The 19,868-nt window shown below is 57.9% G+C and overlaps 1 protein-coding gene across 3 annotated transcripts; it reads left to right on the forward strand.

The window, feature by feature from the left end:
- Window positions 1–5,351: 5,351 nt before the first annotated feature.
- On the forward strand, window positions 5,352–19,866 carry CLK3 (CDC like kinase 3). Of its 3 annotated transcripts, none has more exons than XM_065872374.1 (13): window positions 5,352–5,630; window positions 9,254–9,405; window positions 10,106–10,322; window positions 12,207–12,303; window positions 12,581–12,647; window positions 14,926–15,042; window positions 15,693–15,859; window positions 17,125–17,219; window positions 17,311–17,440; window positions 17,694–17,776; window positions 18,346–18,425; window positions 18,617–18,707; window positions 19,375–19,866. In XM_065872374.1, the coding sequence occupies exons 2-13, from the start codon at window positions 9,254–9,256 to the stop codon at window positions 19,549–19,551; spliced, it is 1,473 nt and encodes a 490-aa protein (XP_065728446.1). In that variant the 5' UTR covers window positions 5,352–5,630; the 3' UTR covers window positions 19,552–19,866. The 3 variants fall into 3 exon arrangements, with proteins under 3 accessions (XP_065728446.1, XP_065728447.1, XP_065728448.1); XM_065872375.1 differs by having other exon boundaries at window positions 5,601–5,673; XM_065872376.1 differs by lacking the exons at window positions 5,352–5,630; window positions 12,581–12,647 and having other exon boundaries at window positions 14,928–15,042; window positions 19,375–19,551.
- Window positions 19,867–19,868: the final 2 nt, after the last annotated feature.

Consider the following 19,868-nt stretch of genomic DNA (forward strand, 5'->3'; position numbering starts at 1 on the left):
CATCTGAACCGTGAGAGGAGTCAGCTGGATGATCGCAGGGTCTTCCCAAGTGTTTGGGAGAGGGGCGTCCCTCTTGGGCGGAACAGAAGCCCCTGCACTGGCCTCCTTCCCCAGCTACTGCTCCAAGAATGAAGACACGCGAGTGAAGTGTAGGGAGGGCCGAATGCGCAGGAGGGCCAGTGTTCAGGGCCCTGTCATGCACCCACGTGGATGGGGGGTTCTGGTCATCCCTACCTCAGGGGGCCCCAGGCTGAGCTCTGGGCCAAGAGACTGTCGGCCCATCTGGTCCAAACACTGCTGGGCCTTTTCCACTTCTGTCTGCAGTAAGTAGCAGGATCATGGGGGCAGAAGGGACTGTCTGCCCGTCCTCTGCCCCTCCCCCATCTCTAAGCACCCTCACTTGTCTTCTGCGTCCTGGTCTGGCCTCCTCCACTCCTTCTGTCTCTGGGAACCCCACAGCCTCTCCTGCTCCAGGCAGGCCACAGAGCATTTCACCTGCTGGGGGGAGAGCTGAAGGTAGCACAAGCCCCTGGAGAGGGCTGGCCCAGCCTCACGACACACATCCCCCACCCCCGGCAGGGCAGCATCTGCAGCCCCTGATAAAGCAGGCTCACTCCACAAGGCCCTGCCTGCTCCACCAGCTGTGATAAGCCCAGCTGGGGGCCCAGCATGGACCTGGAGCTGCACAGCTATTATCACTACCGGCTCTAGATGTAAAACCCTCCACCTCCAGCTGGACACAAGACACATCACCTTCTCCAGCCCAGCTCCTGATGGCTTTGGAGCTCCAAGCAAGAGTACAGGGGCTGGGACTTCCCTGGTGGCGCAGTGGTTAAGAATCCTCCTGCCAATGCAGGGGACACAGGTTCGAGCCCTGGTCCGCGAAGATTCCACATGTCGTGGAGTAACTAAGCCCATGCGCCACAGCTACTGAAGCCCGTGTGCCTAGAGCCCGTGCTCTGCAGCAAGAGAAGCCACCGCAGTGAGAAGTCGGCGCACTGCAACGAAGAGCAGCCCCCGCTCGCCGCAACTAGAGAAAGCCCGCCGGTGGCAACGAAGACCCAACACAGCCAAAAATAAGTAAATAAATATATTTTAAAAAAACAAACAAAAACAAGAGTACAGGGGCTGCTGCTGTGGAATGCTGGAGAGTGGGCAGGCATGTCAACTGGGTTCCCAGGGTCCTCCCTGGCTGGTAGGGAGCAGTGGCTCTAGGAGGGTCAGCTGTGGGCTGAGACCACCAGGTCACATAAAGGCTTAGGTATCTAGGCCATCACAGGGTGGCACTGTCCACACTCTCACATGCGGCAGGGATGCTGGGTACCTCCCCTAGAAGCCTCAGTGTGCATAACCCTCCCTCCCTCCCTGGGGACTGAAGCTTCACCAGGGGTGATGGGCTTCTGAGGAAACTCCTCTGTCCACTGAGCTAAAACCAGCCACCTCCTTCCCTCTTATTCTACTTGGGAGGGGAAGGGCAGAGGTTCCCTGGTCCTTCCTTTGCCTCTATCCACTGCTCCCAGCCACACCAGGCAATGCACTGCACACCTCCAGGGGGTGCCATTCACAGAGATGACACTTTCAACATGGTAGCCCTGTTGGGGACTCACGGGGAGAGGACCAGAGCCTCACTTTCTGCTTCGGAGCCAGCAGCTCACACTGGGTCCTGCCGAGTCCCAGCCTGCGTCCCTGCTTCTGCAGCACCTGTGCTTGCTCAGACAGGGCCTCCAGGGCTGCCCGCAGGCGGCCAGCCAGCTCAGCCCGCTGCTACCTGCTCTCTGCCAGCCACACCCGCAGGTTCTTCTCTGACCACTCCCAGCCTCCCTCAGAGGCCCCGTCAGAGCACCTGCCAGGAAAAGGGCAGTCAGGCTTCGGCCCAGGCCCCAGGGACTGCCATGCCCAGCTTCCCCACACTCCCCTGCATCCTTCAGTGGGGCTCAGTGGGTAAGCGCAGTCCAGTAGCTAGGGGTGATGGGAGTGCCAGGAACAGCAGGCAGCACCAGGCGTCAGGCCCATGGGGCTCTGACTCGGTGGGTCCTGACAGCAGGATAGAGGGGAGACCCTGGAGCTGGGGCACGCCTGCCCTCCCAGAGCACCAGCCTCTGAGGCCTTGCCTCAGATGTGGAAACAGGTCCTGGGGCTGAGTGGGCACTTAAACCCTTCAACCCCAAACTTTTGCCCAGGATTCTCCCTGGTGATTCGGATTTCAAATAAACACCAGCCTCAACCTCGCTAAACAGTTCTGAGTTCCAACAGATTCCATGATCTGTGGGTGCTATGGCCCAGCTACTTGCTGAACAAACACGGGTTCATTTGATCCTCCCGGGTTTGAGGTGGGGGGACTGAAGTTCAGAGGGGAAATCAGTTGCCCCGAGTCACGCAGGTAGTCAGTCCACTGCAAACTGGGCCCACATGCCTCCATCCTGCTGCTCTCCTTCCCAGTGTGGGAGCCTAGAAATGGCCGGGGCCAGGGAACATCTGGGGAGACGCTGTATTTTAGCTCTGATGTAGAGGGTCAGAAGCCCTCAAATCACATCACTGCTCCAGCACCTCTCTGGCTTTCAGAGCTTCAGCTGTAAGGTGGGGGCCCTGACCCGTAACTGACCTGCCTACTCCTCACATTCCCAGACCCGTCCCTGCTCAGGATTGTAGCACCACCCACCAGGCCCTCTCCCTTCTGGACACCTTGAGTCTCTCCTCTCCCCTGACTCCAGGCTCAGGTTACTGTAGCTCCCTCCTGAGCTGTCTCCCTCCATTTTACCAGCACACAAGGCCTCTCCAAAATGGACCGTGAGGACCAGTCCCTGCCCCCCTCCTTCCACACCCTGCATAGCACCCACAATTTCACACTGGCTGGGTGCTCTGTCTTTCCCACTTAGAGGCAGGGGTTCGCTATGGGCAGCCCCCAGCCCTTACTGAGACTCTGAGCTTGCCTGGCTTGGTTTGCTGGGGGCGCTCATGGTCTACCGGAGTGGGGAGTGGTACAGGTCAGGCTGTTGAGCTTGTGGAGCCAGCGCAGAGGGAAGCACAGCCACCAAGTGCCATGGCAGCAGAGAGAAGGGAGTCTGACCCTTCCTTGGGGCTCCCAGAAAGGCTTTCCAGGGTGACCCTTGGGCTAAGGCCTGAAGGTGAGTTAACTGCCCTGGAAAGGGCAAAGATGGATGTGGCAGATAGAAGAGAGCAAGGGCAGGAGGACAAGGAGGGGATCAGAGAAGGTGGGGCCTGGGGGGAGAGGTGAGCTGAGCCAAGAGCACAGGGGGGCAAAAGGGAGATCAAGGGGGCCATAGTTGCTGTGGGGCTCAGGTGGCTGGTGGCAGGGCACAGGGCAGAGGCATCTCCTTGGTGTCCTCAACCAGCACAGAAAAGACTTGGCGGGCACATGGGTTGAGGCCCAGAGAAAGAGCGTGGACCTGAGGGGCGGAGGATGTGAGCAAACCTTCTCTGAAGGTGGTCCAGGCCCTTGACCTCCCCAGCCACCAGTTGCCAAGGTCTCAGCCATCCAGCACTGGAGGAATGAGGGAGGTGGGGTGGGGTGAACTGGGGGTGGGGGAGTTACCCATACTTCACTTTTCTCAAGTGCCTCTCTTCTAGGTGTGAGTTCTTTTAGGAACAAAGAGACAAAAGAATGAGGCTCTAAGGTAGAATTTCAGGCAGGACAGCCGCTGGACTGAAGATTTTAGAGGGGGAGCTGGGAGATGCGCCTATCCTACTTCTAAAAAAGAAAGCTCCGCTTCTTTACTGGGAGGCGGGGACTCCTGTGTTCTCGATGCTGGGAGGGCTAGCGGGAAGAGGGCCCGACTTACCCCCTCAGAGCCTGGCGCCCAGGTCAGGGCTAGGGACAGGAGCCTCTCTGAGCTCCTCCACCCTCAGCTGCTGACGCGATCGCGGCTTCCAGGAGCCATGGAAACTGCGGGCAACACCAAGCGGTGGGAGGAGGAGACACCAGAGTCCTCCCACCTCGTCTGAGTGGATGAAACCCATAGATGAAACTCGGCTGGTACGGCTGCGGGCCATAGGCCAAGCTTTCGGGCCCAGGAAAGAATGGCAACTCAGAAGCTCCGACCCTTGAGGCAGGAGCCTAAAGGGGCGGAATCTAGGGGTACAAACAGCCGGGCTCTTGGTCATCAACTCCACACTAGAAGCGGCTGCTGAATTTCTATACTGGGGGGGGGGGGGAATGGGTGCATTTGGTTGGAGGGGGACCGGGAGCCGGTTTTGAGGCTGCAGTAGTGTAGCAAACATCCCGTTTTTACCTAACTTCTGTTGTTTATTTCCGGTAGGGGTGGTGGAACTAACGGAGATTTCGGGGGAACCAAGCACCCGCTCAAGCCACGCCGTCAGACCCCAGTTTAAGGGGGAGCCAGAGGCTAGAGACTGGAGAGCCCTCCCTAACTCCCGAGGGGGCGGCTCCGCTCAGACAGCGCCTGGGTGGCTGGGAGGTGACGACTCGCAACAGGGGCGTGCCCAGCCTCATTGGGGAGGGGCCGGGGGCGGGGCCGGGGAGAGGGATGGCTGGCGGCCAGGCCCCGCGGTGCTGTCCCGGGGAGGGGTGGGGTCTGGAGGGCTGCTCTGTCCCCGGCGTGGCGCGAGGGCAGTTAGAGGACGCTCCCACCCGCTTTGCTAGGCGACGCCAACTAGAGCCCGGGGGCGGGGAGTGTGGGGACCTCACAAACAGTGAAGTCTTCCAAAGGACCCGACCTAGGTTTTCTCATCTGGAAACAGGGCCTCGTTATTCCGCTCTGACCACGCGCGGGGCAAGTAGGTGGGCGGGGCTTTGGTGAGCCCACGCTCGCGGCCTGGGCATAGGGGTCGCCGAGTGACTCCGGGGAGAAATGGCAGCCGGGTCAGCCCGCGGCGGGGCACAGGGCTTTTGTTTGGCGGGGGTTTACAAACTGAGAAACAATGCTGGTCCGCTTAGTGCCGTCCTCCAAGGATGCTCAAGGGAAAGGAGACACCCCCCCCTCCTCTCTTCCAGACCCCATCCCTCCAGAGACCCCGCCTACGTGACTCTCCGGTATCTTCTCAGAAACTGCTGTGCACCTACGGCTTGCCGCCACGGCTTAAAAAAACCTCCACACAAAGAGAATAAGGTCTCATTTGCTTCTTCCACGTAACTGGGAGTCGGGACAGCCTTCCCGAGCCTTCCGTGATCTTTAGCGCCCTCCTGGGCCCCGGAGCCAGGCGGGCGTGAAGGCCCGCCAGGTTTTCACTGGGGCGACAGCGAAACAATGCCCTCCTCCCGGCACGCAGGAAAGGGACAGACAGGCACAGGCGGGGCTGGGGCTCCACCTTTGGGCTTCCGGCGCCGTCGGCGGGGACACCCCCGTCGCCTCTTTGGGGCCTACGTGCGACGCGACACGGGGGTAGGCGGGCCGCGACCGGGGACTTCCTCTCGGCCCTCCCGGAACCAGGCTCCGCAGTTGCCTCACCGACCTGCGCTGAGAAGGCGGGTCCTCCAGAGCCTTCGAGTCGAAGGCTAGAGCGGCCAGGCCGCCGAGCCGGGTCGAGCCCGGGCTGGCGACGGCTGCGTCACGCGAGGGGCGGGGCTGCCACGGGCGGAGGCCGGAGCCGGAAGCGGAAGAGGCGCTCGGAGCGGGGAGTGGGGCCTAGCTGCAGCCGGAGCCTGGGAGACGGTGAGTATGGGGTCCGGGGCCGCGACGGGAGCGGTGGCGGGCGGTGAGTCGGAGGGGTGGGCGCGCTGAGTGTGGATCCCAGGGCTCCCGGTTCGATCTCGGGCTACTCTTTCGTTTTCTTATCGGTCTACTTCAGGCCGCGGACCCGACCTCTCACCCCTGACCCGTCGCTTTTCCCCCAGAGGGCGGTCACCGCAGACCCCGACCTCTCGATCCCGCGTGTCGGAGTCCGAGCCTAAGAGGCCTCTGAGGCCCCTGCAGGGATACTGTTTGGGCCCTGCACCTGCCCGCGGAATGGGATCGGGGTCCTACCTGGGATAACCTGGAGGGGCTTTCAGACCCCTACCCTATCCCCGGATCGAGGCTTAGTTCGCACACTCCTCTTCCCCGCGCGGCTTGGAGTTTGATTCCGGCCCAAGCTGGCCTTCCCCTCCCCTCCCTCCCCCTCCCCCAGGTCTCCCTTCGCCTCCACTGGCGGCGGTTACGGGGGACGGGGCTCTGAGATCTCTGGAGAGGCGTCAGGAGGGGACGCGAGCGAGGACCTCAGGTCCCCTGCGTGTTTTGTTGTGATGCTGGATCCGCTCCAGCCCGGAGGAGGGGCCAGGCCAAGCTGACAGTACAGATGCCCGGGCTGCTCCTCGGTCCGGGAATCTCTGTCCTTTAGTTCCGGGTGCGGGTGTCCTGGTGTGGAGCTGGGGTGGGAATCGCCTGAGCCAGGGCTCCGTCGAGGCGGAGTTGGCGGCCTTCCAGCTTCCCTCCTCCATGCCCTTGAAAAGGAGGAGCGTTTCACCCGATGGTGGCGGCTTGCAAGGTGGCAGGTTTGAGGTTGCAGCGGTGGGGCAGCGTCAGCCAAAAATAACCATGGGGCGCTGGGGTGGCTGGAATCCGGGAGGGCAGCCACTGACCTGGCTGGCTGCTCTTCTTGTCAGCCCAGTTCTCTGGCCAGGACCAGCAAATGAGAAGACGACTAGGCCCGTGCTCAGAGAAAAGCTGGCATCCTCCGCCTGGTTTCCTTCACCTTACCTTTTTCTTCATTGTGCAGAGGCAGAGCCTTCCAGAGCATATCTTAACAACCTGTTTTCTGAGGTCTCAGAGAATCAGAGATAATTGATGAGAAATGGGCCCTAGAGCCCTAGCTGGGAAGATAATGAGGAGCATCTGGTATTCCCAATATTTCACTTGCCTAGAATGTGTTAAAGGAGAAGTTATATCCTCTATGATTGCTTTGTGTGTGATGTCTTTATAGCTTTCATACTTATCATCTCCTTTGCCAAGTTGGCTGGGAGGTCGTGTCATCTCCATTTTCCAGGTATGGTAACCAAGGCCCAGTGTATAAGGTCACGAGGCCAGTAAGGCAGCACTGGGATTTCGTTCAGGGTTTTCTGCCCGGATCTCTCTCTCCTCTGGTCCCTTGGAAGGGACTTAAAAATGTCCTTAATACCCTTAGGGCATTTAACACAGACCCCGAGTTGTTTCCTGGAACCTTTTTTTTTTTTTGCGGTACGTGGGCTTCTCACCGTTGTGGCCTCTCCCGTTGTGGAGCACAGGCTCTGGATGCGCAGGCTCAGTGGCCATGGCTCACGGGCCCAGCCACTCCACGGCATGTGGGATCTTCCCGGACTGGGGCACGAACCCGTGTCCCCTGCATCGGCAGGCGGACTCTCAACCACTGTGCCACCAGGGAAGCCCCCTGGAACCTTTTTAATGTTGTTGATGAAAAGCTGCCTTCAGTACCTCTTGTGGGCCCAGACCTGTGCTAGGCCTTTGACCTAAAGGCATGTACTAGGCATGTTACTTAAAGGAGTGATATAATTTAATCTGCACAGAGTCCTGTAAGAGATTATTATCCCCTTGTTGCAAGAGGAAGTTGAAGGTTAGACTTGTTTAATAACTTGCTTAAAGGCACAAGCTAGAAGTGGCAGTGCCAGGATTCAGATTGACATCTGAAGCTGTGCTTTTTCCAGTTGCATGAGCATATATAAGAATCTTCTAGGTCCCAGGAGAGAGTCTTTGGCCTGCTGTAGACTAGACCATGTCTTCCAGGTCTGGTGCTTTGCCCAGTGAGGATGGGCAGGGCCTTTGTCCTGGCCATTGGAACATCTTCCTTGTCACTTACTGAGATGTGAGATACTGCCTTCATTCCATCGCTTAGGCACCTGACCCAGCCATAATTGCAGGGAAACAGTGAAATATTAGTCAAAACAGAACAGCTCTTGAGGAGCTGTTACAGAGTATTTATCTCCAAGGGTTGCTGTGGCCTGGGCTTCCAGGTAGAGGGCAGAAGACAGCTGCTAGCGGGGAGATTGAGGGCAGTGACTTTCTCAGGATTGCAGACAAGCTCCCAGGGGTTTTGTCAGATATGCCTCACTGACCTGCTCGTTGAAGGAGAGCCATTCCATTCTGTTCTCCTCCAGACAGACCCTTCTTACAGGATGAGACAGCCTCAGTGGATTTGTCCAAAATGTGCTTGATCAGGCAAGCCTAGGACTGACCATTGGTTGGCTATGGCCAAGTGAAAGGTTGGGAGGAAGGCTGGCTACGGTCTCTGGCCCAGCCCTCCTGTGGAGGCAGTGTCAGGGTTTGGGGTTTGGGTGAAACAGGGAGCTGGCCTCACATAGCCATCTTTCTCAGCTGATGGCTGATCCAACCTGGCAATTTTCTGTGGTGGGTGTAAGCCCCTACTGAACCAGGAATAGTGAGATGGGGCCCTTTTGGCCTGCCTCCCCGAGCCCAAAGCCTGCCAGACAGCCAGCCTTCTGACTTCTCCTGAGATGGGCACAGAAGAGGATACTGGAGCAGGGAATCTAGAAGAGGGCACAGTAATGGTACTGTTGGAGGTGAGGCACTGCCTGGCATGGCACCAGTGGCAGGGGGTCTGCGGGTGCTAAATAGGCCTCGGGCAAGTGACTTGGTTGCTCTGAAGACCCTGGCATCTTTACAGATACTAGGACTGACTGTAGACCAACAAGGGCTGGATAGATCCCCATGTCTGCTTGGCCAGACCCTCGGGTAGGCTAGGGAATGTTTGTGGGACCCTCTTTGTCCAAGGGCTGGTCTTCTCGATTCTGCTTGTGGCTCCTCACACTGATTTGTGGTCCTTGAGCAGAGTACAGTTCAGGGCCTCAGCCAGGCAACTTGGCTTCTCAAACTCGAGGGCCTTCACCCCTTGCTCCTGTGTGTTGGCTCCCTGCCGGCAGCCTTTTGACTCTGGCCTCTGGCTCGACAGAACAGGCACTTCATAGGACCCTACAGACAGGCAGGAGGGAATTGAGCACAGGAGGCTCCCTTTCTTCTTGGCCTTGGTCTCCTGTGATGGTGCTCACCAGCCCCTCCCTGCATTCTGCCTCGGCACCTGTCCTGGCTCTCCAGGTTCCCTGAGTGCTCAGGCCACCAGGCCAATGACGCTGTGCTGGGGAGGCAGCTGCTTGTTTGTTCTCTGGTGAAGGGTGTTACCCATTGTCTGCTGTTTGACCAGTGTGACCTCAGAGTTCTTCACTTCATAAACCCCTGGGAGGGGCTGCCCCCAGACAGAACAATGGGCCTCTTCTTCAGGAGCCTAGGCTGCCTGGGCAGCCGTGTGGCTGGCTGCGTGCTTAGCAGGGCGTTTATTTCTCGTGGCCTAGATGCACCACTGTAAGCGATACCGCTCCCCCGAGCCAGACCCGTACCTGAGCTACCGGTGGAAGAGGAGGAGGTCTTACAGTCGGGAGCACGAGGGGAGACTGCGATACCCCGCTCGAAGGGAGCCTCCGCCCCGGAGATCTCGGTCTAGAAGGTGAGAGGGAACTAGGTCGGAAGAAAGGATTCCTTTCCACTTCCGGGCTAGGGAGACAGCCTGGAGGCTTGTGGCAGCCCTGGGCCTCTTCAGGTGACTGCCGCCTCTGCCCGGCTGCACATTGATCACTGCCCTGTCCTCTTCAGGCTCTTCCCCTGATCCCCCTGCAATTCCCCTGCATTCCCAGGCCTCAGTTCACCACCATCCATGCCACCCCTTCTTTCTCTATCCTTGAGTCTTCCTTCTCCTGACACATTCCCCCGTTTTCTAGGCCAGCATCTCCCCTGCTAACCTCTGAGCCTTCCTCATTTTGGATTGGGAACATAACCTCAGCCCTTTCCAGATATTGGTGCCTGGTCTTATCTCAGTCCCCAGACCAAAATAACAGTCTCTGCAGGTCACAGAGAGCTCTGGGATGGGGGACCCTCAGAGGTCCTCCACCATGCTCACCTTTCCCAGTGCTCTGCCTCCTGTGGCGCTGGAGGGGTGCTGTCAGGAGCTGGGGTTCTGGAGGTTGGATTTCACACACACATGCCCACCCCCCCAGCCCCCGCACTTCCCCTAGTCTGGACGCCTCTGCTCCCACAGGCTACCCTCGTGAGCCCTTTGCAGGGGCCCCACCACATGAGTCTTGATTAGTAGCAGGAGCCCGGTTGGTGGGAGGAAGCTCTGACCAGTGTCCCTATCCCGGTCTTGGCAGCCATGACCGCCTGCCCTACCAGAGGAGATACCGGGAGCACCGTGACAGTGACACGTACCGGTGTGAAGAGCGGAGCCCATCCTTTGGAGAGGACTACTATGGATCTTCACGTTGCCATCATCGTCGGCGGTCGCGGGAAAGGGAGCCATACCGGACCCGCAAGCATGCCCACCACTGCCACAAACGCCGCACCAGGTCTTGTAGCAGCGCCTCCTCGGTGAGTGGTGGCCAGAGTGTGCTGGCTGGGGCTTAAAGGCCTCGTCTCTTTCTAGCCTTCTCTCAGGCTGGCTGGTCTGGGTGAGTACTGCCAGCCCTGCGCACGTGCATTTGGTGTGCCTGCATGTGTGTGTGTATGTGTTGTCTGGTCCAGGTGCAGGGCTGGGCAGGGGCCCGGCTCCTCTATCTTCTGGCCCATGGGCAGTGGCAACTTAAGGGCTCTGGTTCCGGCGCTGGCTGGTCCCCAGCCTATCTGTGTCTCCACACCGCTCCAGGACAGGCCACATGCGCAAGTAGCCAGAGACACTTCTTCAGAATCCTTAATAGGGTTGCTGGTACGTGGTCTGGGGCTGTATGGCCTGGTCTTCCCCACCCAGAGATTGCCCCCCACACACAGCTGAGTGCTCCGACTGGTATGGACTGCATCCACCTCTGCAGTCTCTTCTCCGTGCCCCTCACCAAAGGCCTGGAGGCTGGAGTGCCCACAGGTAGGGGAGGGCCCGTCAATTAGCATGGACTGGGACCTTCCCTCTGACCTCCAGTCAGGTCCTCTGCAGCCTAGCCTCTTCACGTGAGGGGCAGTCAAGGCAAGGGGGAAGAGCTGCCTGTGTGGTGGGGCATGTGAAGAAATGGCAGAAAGGCCCGCAGCTCCAGGCCTTGTCCAGCTGCAGGCCACATGCCCAGAGCAGGGCCTGGAAACATCCTTAATGTGAAGGGTTGTACAGAAGGGTCTCTGCTGAGACCAGGAAACCGCACTGTGCTCAGACCTCTGGGAAGGAAGGCCAGTTGTGTATCTCTGAGGGTGTATGCTGTCTTCTCTTCTCTTCCCCAGCTCTCTTCCCTCCCTCCCTCGCTCCCGGCCGTGAGGCCCCTGAGGAGTAGTGGTGCAACAGTGGAGGGGGGCCAGGCGTCTTCTCTGCCGAGCTTTCCCGTGGTTCTTTGAGTGGCCCCGGGTTGAGGTTGACTGGGCACCCGGCATGGCCCGGTGGCCTCTCTGCACACTGCCACAGGATGGTAGTGCAGGTCTGTGGCTCTGCTTCTTCTCTTTTTGGTGCCCTCTGTCGTCATGAGGCTCAGGATGGGCCGGGCCGGGCCGGGCCTGTGAGTAGCATAGGTGCCAAGGCCAGGGCAGGAGCTGGCTTGGGGCCTGTGTGGGCCATCGTGGTGGTAGGCCTTGGAGAGTCGACTGGCCCAGAGGATCCAGGGCTCCTTCCCTGCTCAAGGCTGGTGGCACAAGGGCTGCTGACGGAAGGCCGTTTCTGCTGGTGATGTTAATTAAGTCTGGCCACGGATGCCGTCTAGGGACAGGTGGCAGCTGTCGGGCATGTGCAGGACTGCGTGGGCGAACAGAGGCAGGCAAGGACAGGCTGGGCGTTCTGCAGCTGAAGCCAGCCAGAGTGGCCTCTGACCATTCTGGATGATCGGACCCAGGCTGGGCCAGCCATCTTCTTGCGCCGTTCTCACTGCGTCTCCACCCTGGCCGAAGCCATCATGGGAGGGCCCGGGAGGGGGAGACTCAGTGGAGGAGGGAGTCAGGCCTGTGACTCTCTACTCGGCAGCCCCTCAGCAGCAGAGGCTGGTTGTCTTTCTGAGCATTTGCGGCGCCCTTCTTTTAGATAATGTCCGAGTTTTCTTTACATACCTGTAGCTGTTTTTACTTTTCTGTTTTTGAAGTCAGTTTGTGTCTTGACGTGTCCCTTGCAATATCCCTATCGTTATATATGCTGTGTGCCTTATGAAATGCTGGGATCTGGAAAATCCAATCAACCAACCCACCGGCTCCTCACCGTCTCCACCTCTGCCTTTGACTGACACCTCAATCTGTCAATCGGAACCGCCTACCATGCGATTGGTCGGATGGCGTTTCGGGGGGCGGTGCATGCAGAGAAGCCAACAGAGCAGTAAGCGCAGCAGCCGGAGTGTGGAAGATGACAAGGAGGGCCACCTGGTGTGCCGGATCGGCGATTGGCTCCAAGAGCGATGTACAGCCACCTTTCGTAAAACTTTACCTCTCTACTTTCTATCCCCCTTGTTAGACGAGACCTCTCCTGCCTGGAGGGGCCTCTAGTGCGCGTGGCGCCTTAGCGGGGCCACCAGTAATTGCCTGAATGACACAGACGCTAGCAACTTCCGTTTTTAAGAGTGTAGCAGTGAGAGAGAAACCTTTTTTGTTTTTGAGAATTTGAATGCTGTGAACTTGCAGGAGCTGCCGGTCCTCTGTCCTCCGGATCCTCATGCCCTGTTTCTTTTCTCTCCTAGATGAGATCGTGGGGAACCTGGGTGAAGGCACCTTTGGCAAGGTGGTGGAGTGCTTGGACCATGCCAGGTGAGCCATATTCCTGGGAAGAGTTGGCCTGAGGTTCTTGAAGGTGGTGGCAGAGCTTAACCTCTTTCTTTTTGAAGGGTAGCACCAAAGCAGAGTTCTGACCTGTGCATATTGGGGTTGTGCTGATCCCCTGAATTAGGGAGAAATTCTTGGGATTCCATAGGCATGTGGCATCTCTGCCCAAGAACTGCTGGTCAGTGAATGGCGCTGCCCCAGTTTCCCCACTTCCCCAGGACTGTGGTTGCGGATATCAGAACAGGGCAAGGCCCTGGCTCCTCCGTGGTCTGGATCTGCTTCCTGTCATCTCTTAGGGTCTGGGCTTGGCAGGGGGTTGAGAGTACTGCTGAGCCCGACTCAAGCATGAGCCCTCACCCTCTGGAGGTCTGCCTGAGAGGCCGTGCAGGCCCCCGCTGAGAGAAGACCCTGGGCTTTCTCACCAGGCAGGCTGCTGCCTTCTCCAGTGTGGCTAGGGTTGGGCCTCTTTGAGTGTGCCGAGGTAGAGCAGGGGTGTACCCGTGTGTGTAGGGATGCTCCAGGGGGTACCTTGCTCCCTTCTAGACTGAGCAGTGAAAAACATTTCTGTCCCCTTGCCATTCCTCAAGACCAGAAGCCTTGCCTCCTCTACCTTAGGCTGGGAGGCTACCTCCTGGGAGCCCACTGCCTTCCCGCCTTAATGGCCCTCTCTTTGGTTTGGCGCTTTGACAAGAAAGTGCTTGTGTCCTTGCTGTCTCATTTGAGCCACGTGCTGCCCGTATGTGACTTGCGCTATTTTAGAGATGAAGAAACACGCTTGGGGTCTGACTGCATCCCCCAGCTGTTGAATGGATGAGCCGGGTACCGCTGTGCTCAGTTCAGAGGGCTGCTTGGAGAGGACCGCTAGGCCCAGCAGTCCAGCCAGCCATGCGGCCCCAATTTAAGGTAGTGCTTATCACTGAGGAAGCCTCCCTGGGCGCCCAGTTCCCATTTAAACACCCCTCAGACCCCGTGTGGCCCAAGAGGTTAGGGCCGGGACCAGTGGGCATAGGGACATGTAGACGATGCAGTGACGAGAGAGAGAGATGGGGCAGATCTGAGAGCTGTGCCACACGAGGGCTCTCTGGGCTGTGTCACTCTGAGTAGCTAGATGGAAAGGAGCCTTTGAAGTCACTAATGGGTAGGCACAGGGCTTAGGGCACCTATAGAGAGTCCAGAGGGAGTTGGCCAGTGGGCTTCAGCTCAGCAAAAGGAAGGGCCGTCCAAGCCTGGCAGTAGTTGTGTGGAAGTGACGAGCTCCCTGTGTTGAGGGTCGGAATGCCCTTGAGGGATCCTGTTCTAGGAGGCTGAAGTGGTGGTTTTTCCTCTGAGGTCCTCTCCTGCCCTGAAAATCTGGGAAAATGGGATAGGGAGAGAAAAGCAGGGTGTTCTCTAGAAGATGCCTCTGCCCTGGAGCCTGTAAACCTTTCCTCAGGCACCAAGGCCAGCTTCCCAGAGGCTTCAAGGCCACACGTTGTGGGCCAGCGCTTATCACTCTAGTTTCCCCCTGGGCATCTGAACTCTGGCTTTTCCTTCCTGACAGCAGTTGGGCCTAGCAGGCTAACCTCAGCATATATTCTCTGCTGAGATTCTGTAAGTGGCATACAGGGCTGGTGCTGGGGGTAAGGGTGGAGCAGGAATTATTAAAATCCTCATGGACACTGAACAAAGGTTCCTGGCAGTCAGTGGTCTCTGATAAATGCTGTGGCTGGTAGGCAGGCAGGTGGGGCCAGGGTGGTGTGCTAAAGGGATCGGCCCTGGGGTTCCCAGGGAGAGGAGCCTGCTGCTGGGGCCCTTACCCTCTTGCCAGGCCCTCACTCCATCCTGGAATCCCAGGAGGAGCAGTTTGCCCAGACTTGTAGATGTGCTCTGGAAGGTCAGGAGGTGCCACAGACGGTTCTGAGTGGGACCGCCTGGCCAGGATCAACGGACTGGCCTACAGGGTGGGTTACTGAGTGAGCTCTAGGGCTGGCGCTGGTCAGCAGGATAGGGCTCTGCTCCTCTGCCTACGTCCCCAGGAGCTGGCAGTGGCGGAGATCATAAAAGCCTAAGACTGGCACGGATGCCAACAGCAACTTGTTGTTATGAGGGTAGAGGTCTAGTGTTACAGGGGGTAGGCTGGGCATCAAGAATCTGCTGTCTTCAGGGCAGGCCCTGTTCCTGGAGTCCTGAGTAGTGTTTGCCAGGAGTTGCTGGGTTGGGGCGGCGGGTGGGGGGAGGGCTGCACAGCTTCTCATGAGAAATTCTGCTTCCTTCCCTGGTCCAGAGGGAAGTCTCAGGTTGCCCTGAAGATCATCCGCAACGTGGGCAAGTACCGGGAGGCCGCCCGGCTAGAAATCAATGTTCTCAAAAAAATCAAGGAGAAGGACAAAGAGAACAAGTTGTGAGTGTCGGCAAGGAATGGGAGGGAAGCTTCCTAGGGGGCAGCGTCCACTCCGGCCCCAACTGCCTGGACCCACTGGGGCTGAGCAGTGCCCTTTCACCTGGTTGGCACGCCTTCTGCCGACAGAGCCAGGGGAGTTTGGCGAGTGAGTCTTGCTGGAAGGAACCTTTGGATTTCAGTCTAGGCTCCACCACAACCAGCTCTGTGTTCTGAGGCGGGCCTCCCCGCCCTGAGTTTGTGAATTGGGGGCTTCATTGGGTTGTGGTGGGCATTAGACAAGATACAAACCCAAAGCTGTTTGGTGCTCTCATGTAGTCAGAGATATCCAAAGGAGAGCCACCTTTGGCACACAGACACTGAGCATTCCCCCCGCCCAAGCGCTGTGCTGAGCCCTGCAGGATCTCAGGAAGCTCAGCTGAGGGAGTGGGAAAAAGCAATGCTTGTTCTGTGGAGTGTACTGGTGTTACTCCACCTCGTTCTCTGAGATGCAGGGATTGTGCCCATCATTTTCTTTCTCTATGTGTATCTGCATCCTGCGTGGGACCCAGCGGCCTGGGAGGGAGTGGGGACTGGCGTCACCTGAGGGGATGGGGTGAGGCAGCCAGCCCCCCCAGCACAGACCCTGAGCCCCATCCATCCTTCTCCTCCAGCCTGTGCGTCTTGATGTCTGACTGGTTCAACTTCCATGGTCACATGTGCATCGCCTTTGAGCTCCTGGGCAAGAACACCTTTGAGTTCCTAAAGGAGAATAACTTCCAGCCTTACCCTCTACCACATGTCCGGCACATGGCCTACCAGCTCTGCCACGCCCTTAGGTGTAAGTTTCCACCCTCAAATGGAGCATGGGTCGGCCACATGTCTGCAGCACAGTCACCTGGTGGTCCTGCTCTCCATCATTCGCTCTAGCACATCGTTAACTATTCTGCTGGGCCAGAGACACCAGGGCCCCTTTGGCTGAAAGGCCTTCAGGTAGGAATCTGTGAGGATGGAGAGGCTGCAGTCCCCTCCAGGGGGCCTCCTGGGGCCTCCTGAGCTGGGTCTGCCCCCAGGCACTCGGGAAAAATGAAAGAGCCGCTCTAGAATTAGCCCCTACCACCCCGGTTCCTACCCTCCTGCATAGGATGAAGAGGTCAGAGTCTGACCTGGCTGGTCCCACCCACAGGTCCTGTCAACATAGACACCCTCTGTCTCACCGTCATTTCCCATCTGTCTGCCAGCCTTAGAGAGCATATCTGGTGGTGCCTGTGCTCAGCACTGCAGGATTTGCAGTGGTTGGAACAGGTCGGGAAGGCTCGTTGGAGAGGAGGTGGATAGACCTAGAGCTAGGCTACAGGGTCTGCATAGATGATGGGACGGGAGTGTGTTCCAAGCTGGGTGAGCACTCAGCGACGGCCCAGAGCCTGGCATGTGCTGCAACTCTTTCTGGTGAAGAGAGGGCCCATGTTGGGAGAGATGGGCCACACCGTTGTGAGGGTCTTGAGTGCCAGATGGGAAAAGTGATGAGTGGCAGGGTACCACCATCGGTGGGACAGGAGTTGGAGGAAAAAGGCAGACTTCTCCGCGCTTGGGGCTGGGGATGAGGAGAGGCGGGACTGGCTTCATTGTTATGCTTCATAGGGGGCCCTGTGCTTGGTTTAATACTCTGCTGCTACCATCTTGAGATTCTTAACTTTTGAATAAGACGGCCTGCATTTTCATTTTGCCCTGGGCCTTGCAAATTACGTAGCTGGTGTTGGGGAGAGGGAACCACCCCAAGGCTGATGCTGCAGCTCTGGTGAGAGACAGGTTGAGGAGGCCTGGTCCCCTGCAGACAGGTGGAGGGAGGTTTTATAAATGGAAAAAGTCTCCCCTGCCCCCTCAAGAATCAGAACCTTCCAAGGCCCTAAGCACAGAGAACTCTAGAGAGGGAAGCCAGTACAGAGGCAGTTCAGTCTGCTCCCTTGGCCCACTGCTGAGGTTAGGGGCTGTGAGGGGCTCTGGCAGGCTGGCTTTGGAGGAGGGAGCTGGCCTAGCGCTGGCAGGTGCACCAGAGAGGAAGCCCAGGTTTTCAGTGTCTGCTTCCCTCCTCTCCTGCTTCCCCAGTTCTACATGAGAACCAACTGACCCACACAGACTTGAAGCCAGAGAACATCCTGTTTGTGAATTCTGAGTTTGAAACTCTCTACAATGAGCACAAGGTATTGGTGGGGGAAAAGATTGAGGCCCTGTTCCAGGGGTGTGTTACCCACCAGGACAGACTCGACCTGGCTCACCTTCCTTGCCCTTCAGAGCTGTGAGGAGAAGTCGGTGAAGAACACCAGCATCCGAGTGGCTGACTTTGGCAGTGCTACCTTTGACCACGAGCATCACACGACCATTGTGGCCACCCGTCACTATCGCCCGCCTGAGGTGATCCTGGGTGAGTGACTGTGTAGCTCCCAACCCTGATAAAGCGGGCAGTTGTTGGGAGGGTATAAACAGGGAGTGAGGTGCCTGTCCACCACCTGAGGCCAGTGTCCTGAGTCACTATGGCTGTTGACTTGGCCTTAGCAAGAAAGACTTCTACTGGCTTTGGGGCAGGAGCCTTGCCAGGCAGTGTGGTAGCTACACTGTGACCTCTAGGCTGGGAACACAGGGCTGAATCTCATAGCCTGTCCCATCTTGGCTTTCAGAGCTGGGCTGGGCACAGCCCTGCGACGTCTGGAGCATTGGCTGCATTCTCTTTGAGTACTACCGGGGCTTCACACTCTTCCAGGTAAGGCCTCTCCCACATCACCCCACTACCCTAAGCACTGCTACTCTGACAGGCTGCAGAGGCCTAGTGTGGGACCGCTGCCCACCAGTCAGCGTGTTGTGAGATTGTCTCCTGAGGGTTGTAGATGCTCAGGGGAAGGAAGAGGTCAGGGTAGCTGGAACACTCAGGGACTCTTGTGGTCGGCCATCAAGGATGGAGGATTGGGGTGGGAGAAGTGAGCATTCCAGGCAAGGGGCACCGCATGAGTGAGGGCATGGAGGTGGGCTGGGGCAGGGCACCTTCTGGGGAGAGAGTGAGGAACGTAGCCAAAAAGAGGTGTGTAGTTATGCAGTGCACCTGAAGGGTCAAGGAGTCTGACCGTGACCCTGAGAGAACAGGCTGGCCTCGTCCCTGGTCCCAGGCTGCCACCAGGTCAGAAAGGCTGGGACTGCTATTCCATTGGTGGGTTTGCATCTCCTGGGGCAGGAAGGGAAGTTGCCCATCTTTTTTGTCCTTTATTCCCTGAGGGACCCTAAGGGGGCAGAGGCTGGCACTGACCCCCCACTTGCTGTGTCCCTAACCTTCCACAGACGCACGAAAACCGAGAGCATTTGGTGATGATGGAGAAGATCCTAGGGCCCATCCCATCACACATGATCCACCGTACCAGGTAAGCAGTCCTGGTTGCTCCCGCAGGGCTGGCCTAGGGGCCTTTCCCATCTTGGAGTGACCTGGCAAACCTGTTGCCGAGACCTTCCTGCTGCGTCAGGCCAGGATCCCCTGCCTTGCTTTGCTGCCATTCCTCAGGCTGCCACTGTCTTTCCCATTTAAGACTTGACCCTTCCTGTCCTTTGTTTTCAGGAAGCAGAAATACTTTTACAAAGGGGGCCTGGTTTGGGATGAGAACAGCTCTGATGGCCGGTATGTGAAGGAGAACTGCAAACCTCTTAAGGTCAGTTTCTGGCTTCCCCCAGCTCAACTTATGCCAAGGAGACCCCAGGCACTGGGCAGACACACAGCAGAGAGACAGGCCAGGCAGTTACAGGCTGCCTCCTGGTTCCGGCCCTATGGGAGGCTGTGCCTAAGGTTGCTGGGTGCTGGCAGTGGGGCTTCTTGCAAACTGCCCCAGAGGGGCCCTTAGCTCTACCCCTTCCCCACAGGGTGGCTGTGAATGTAATTGGGGAACACCAGAAGAGCCAGATGTCAGAGACCGTGCTACTTCCTGCCCCATCTTCTCTCAATTTTGGGAAGAACTAGGCAGGACTGAGGTGAGGGGTAGGGAAGACCTAGACATGGCCAGGAAGCCTCTGTCAACTGCATTTGGTGCTTGGACAAGTGAATTCCACAGAGGTGATTTCTATCCACCTGTCAGAACTTTGCACGTGGGGGCAGAGTCACCAAGCCAGCAAGACACCCAGTAGCCTGACAAGTTCAGAGCAAACATTATTACAGGCACAAAAAGAAAAGAGCTGCTCATTGTCCAGGAGGGGAGAAGTAGTCCTCCAGGGAGGCGTCCCTGCCTCCTCAGCCACGCAGCAAGGCTTCCCAGAGGCGAGGGGACCTGCTGTGGCTTCCCACGACCCTGCCATCACACTGAGACACCTTGTGTCCCTGAGCAGAGTTATATGCTCCAAGACTCTCCGGAGCACGTGCAGCTGTTTGACCTGATGAGACGGATGTTAGAATTTGACCCTGCCCAGCGCATCACATTGGCGGAGGCCCTGCTGCATCCCTTCTTTGCTGGTCTGACCCCTGAGGAGCGGTCTTTACACACCAGCCGCAACCCAAGCAGATGACAGGTGCAGGCCACCACACTGGGAGATGGAGAGCAGAACTGGGCTGCCCGGCCCCTTGTCTCCAAGCTCTACCACCGGCCCCAGGGCCAGAGCCACCCAGTGAACAGTGCAATGTGAAGGAAGGCAGGAGCCTACAGGGGAGGAGACTTGATGCCCAGCTGCCAGAAAGCACAGATTTGACCCAAGCTATTTATATGTTGTAAAGTTATAATAAAGTGTTTCTTACTGTTTGTACCCCCTGGTACCAGTGTGTCCATCTCCAGGCTCCTTGCCTTCTCCCTTCCCCACCTTATTAATAAAGTCTTTCTTAGCAGTCC

Source organism: Phocoena phocoena, chromosome 2 (genome assembly GCF_963924675.1).
Source record: "Phocoena phocoena chromosome 2, mPhoPho1.1, whole genome shotgun sequence".
NCBI classification, from domain to species: Eukaryota; Metazoa; Chordata; class Mammalia; order Artiodactyla; family Phocoenidae; genus Phocoena; species Phocoena phocoena.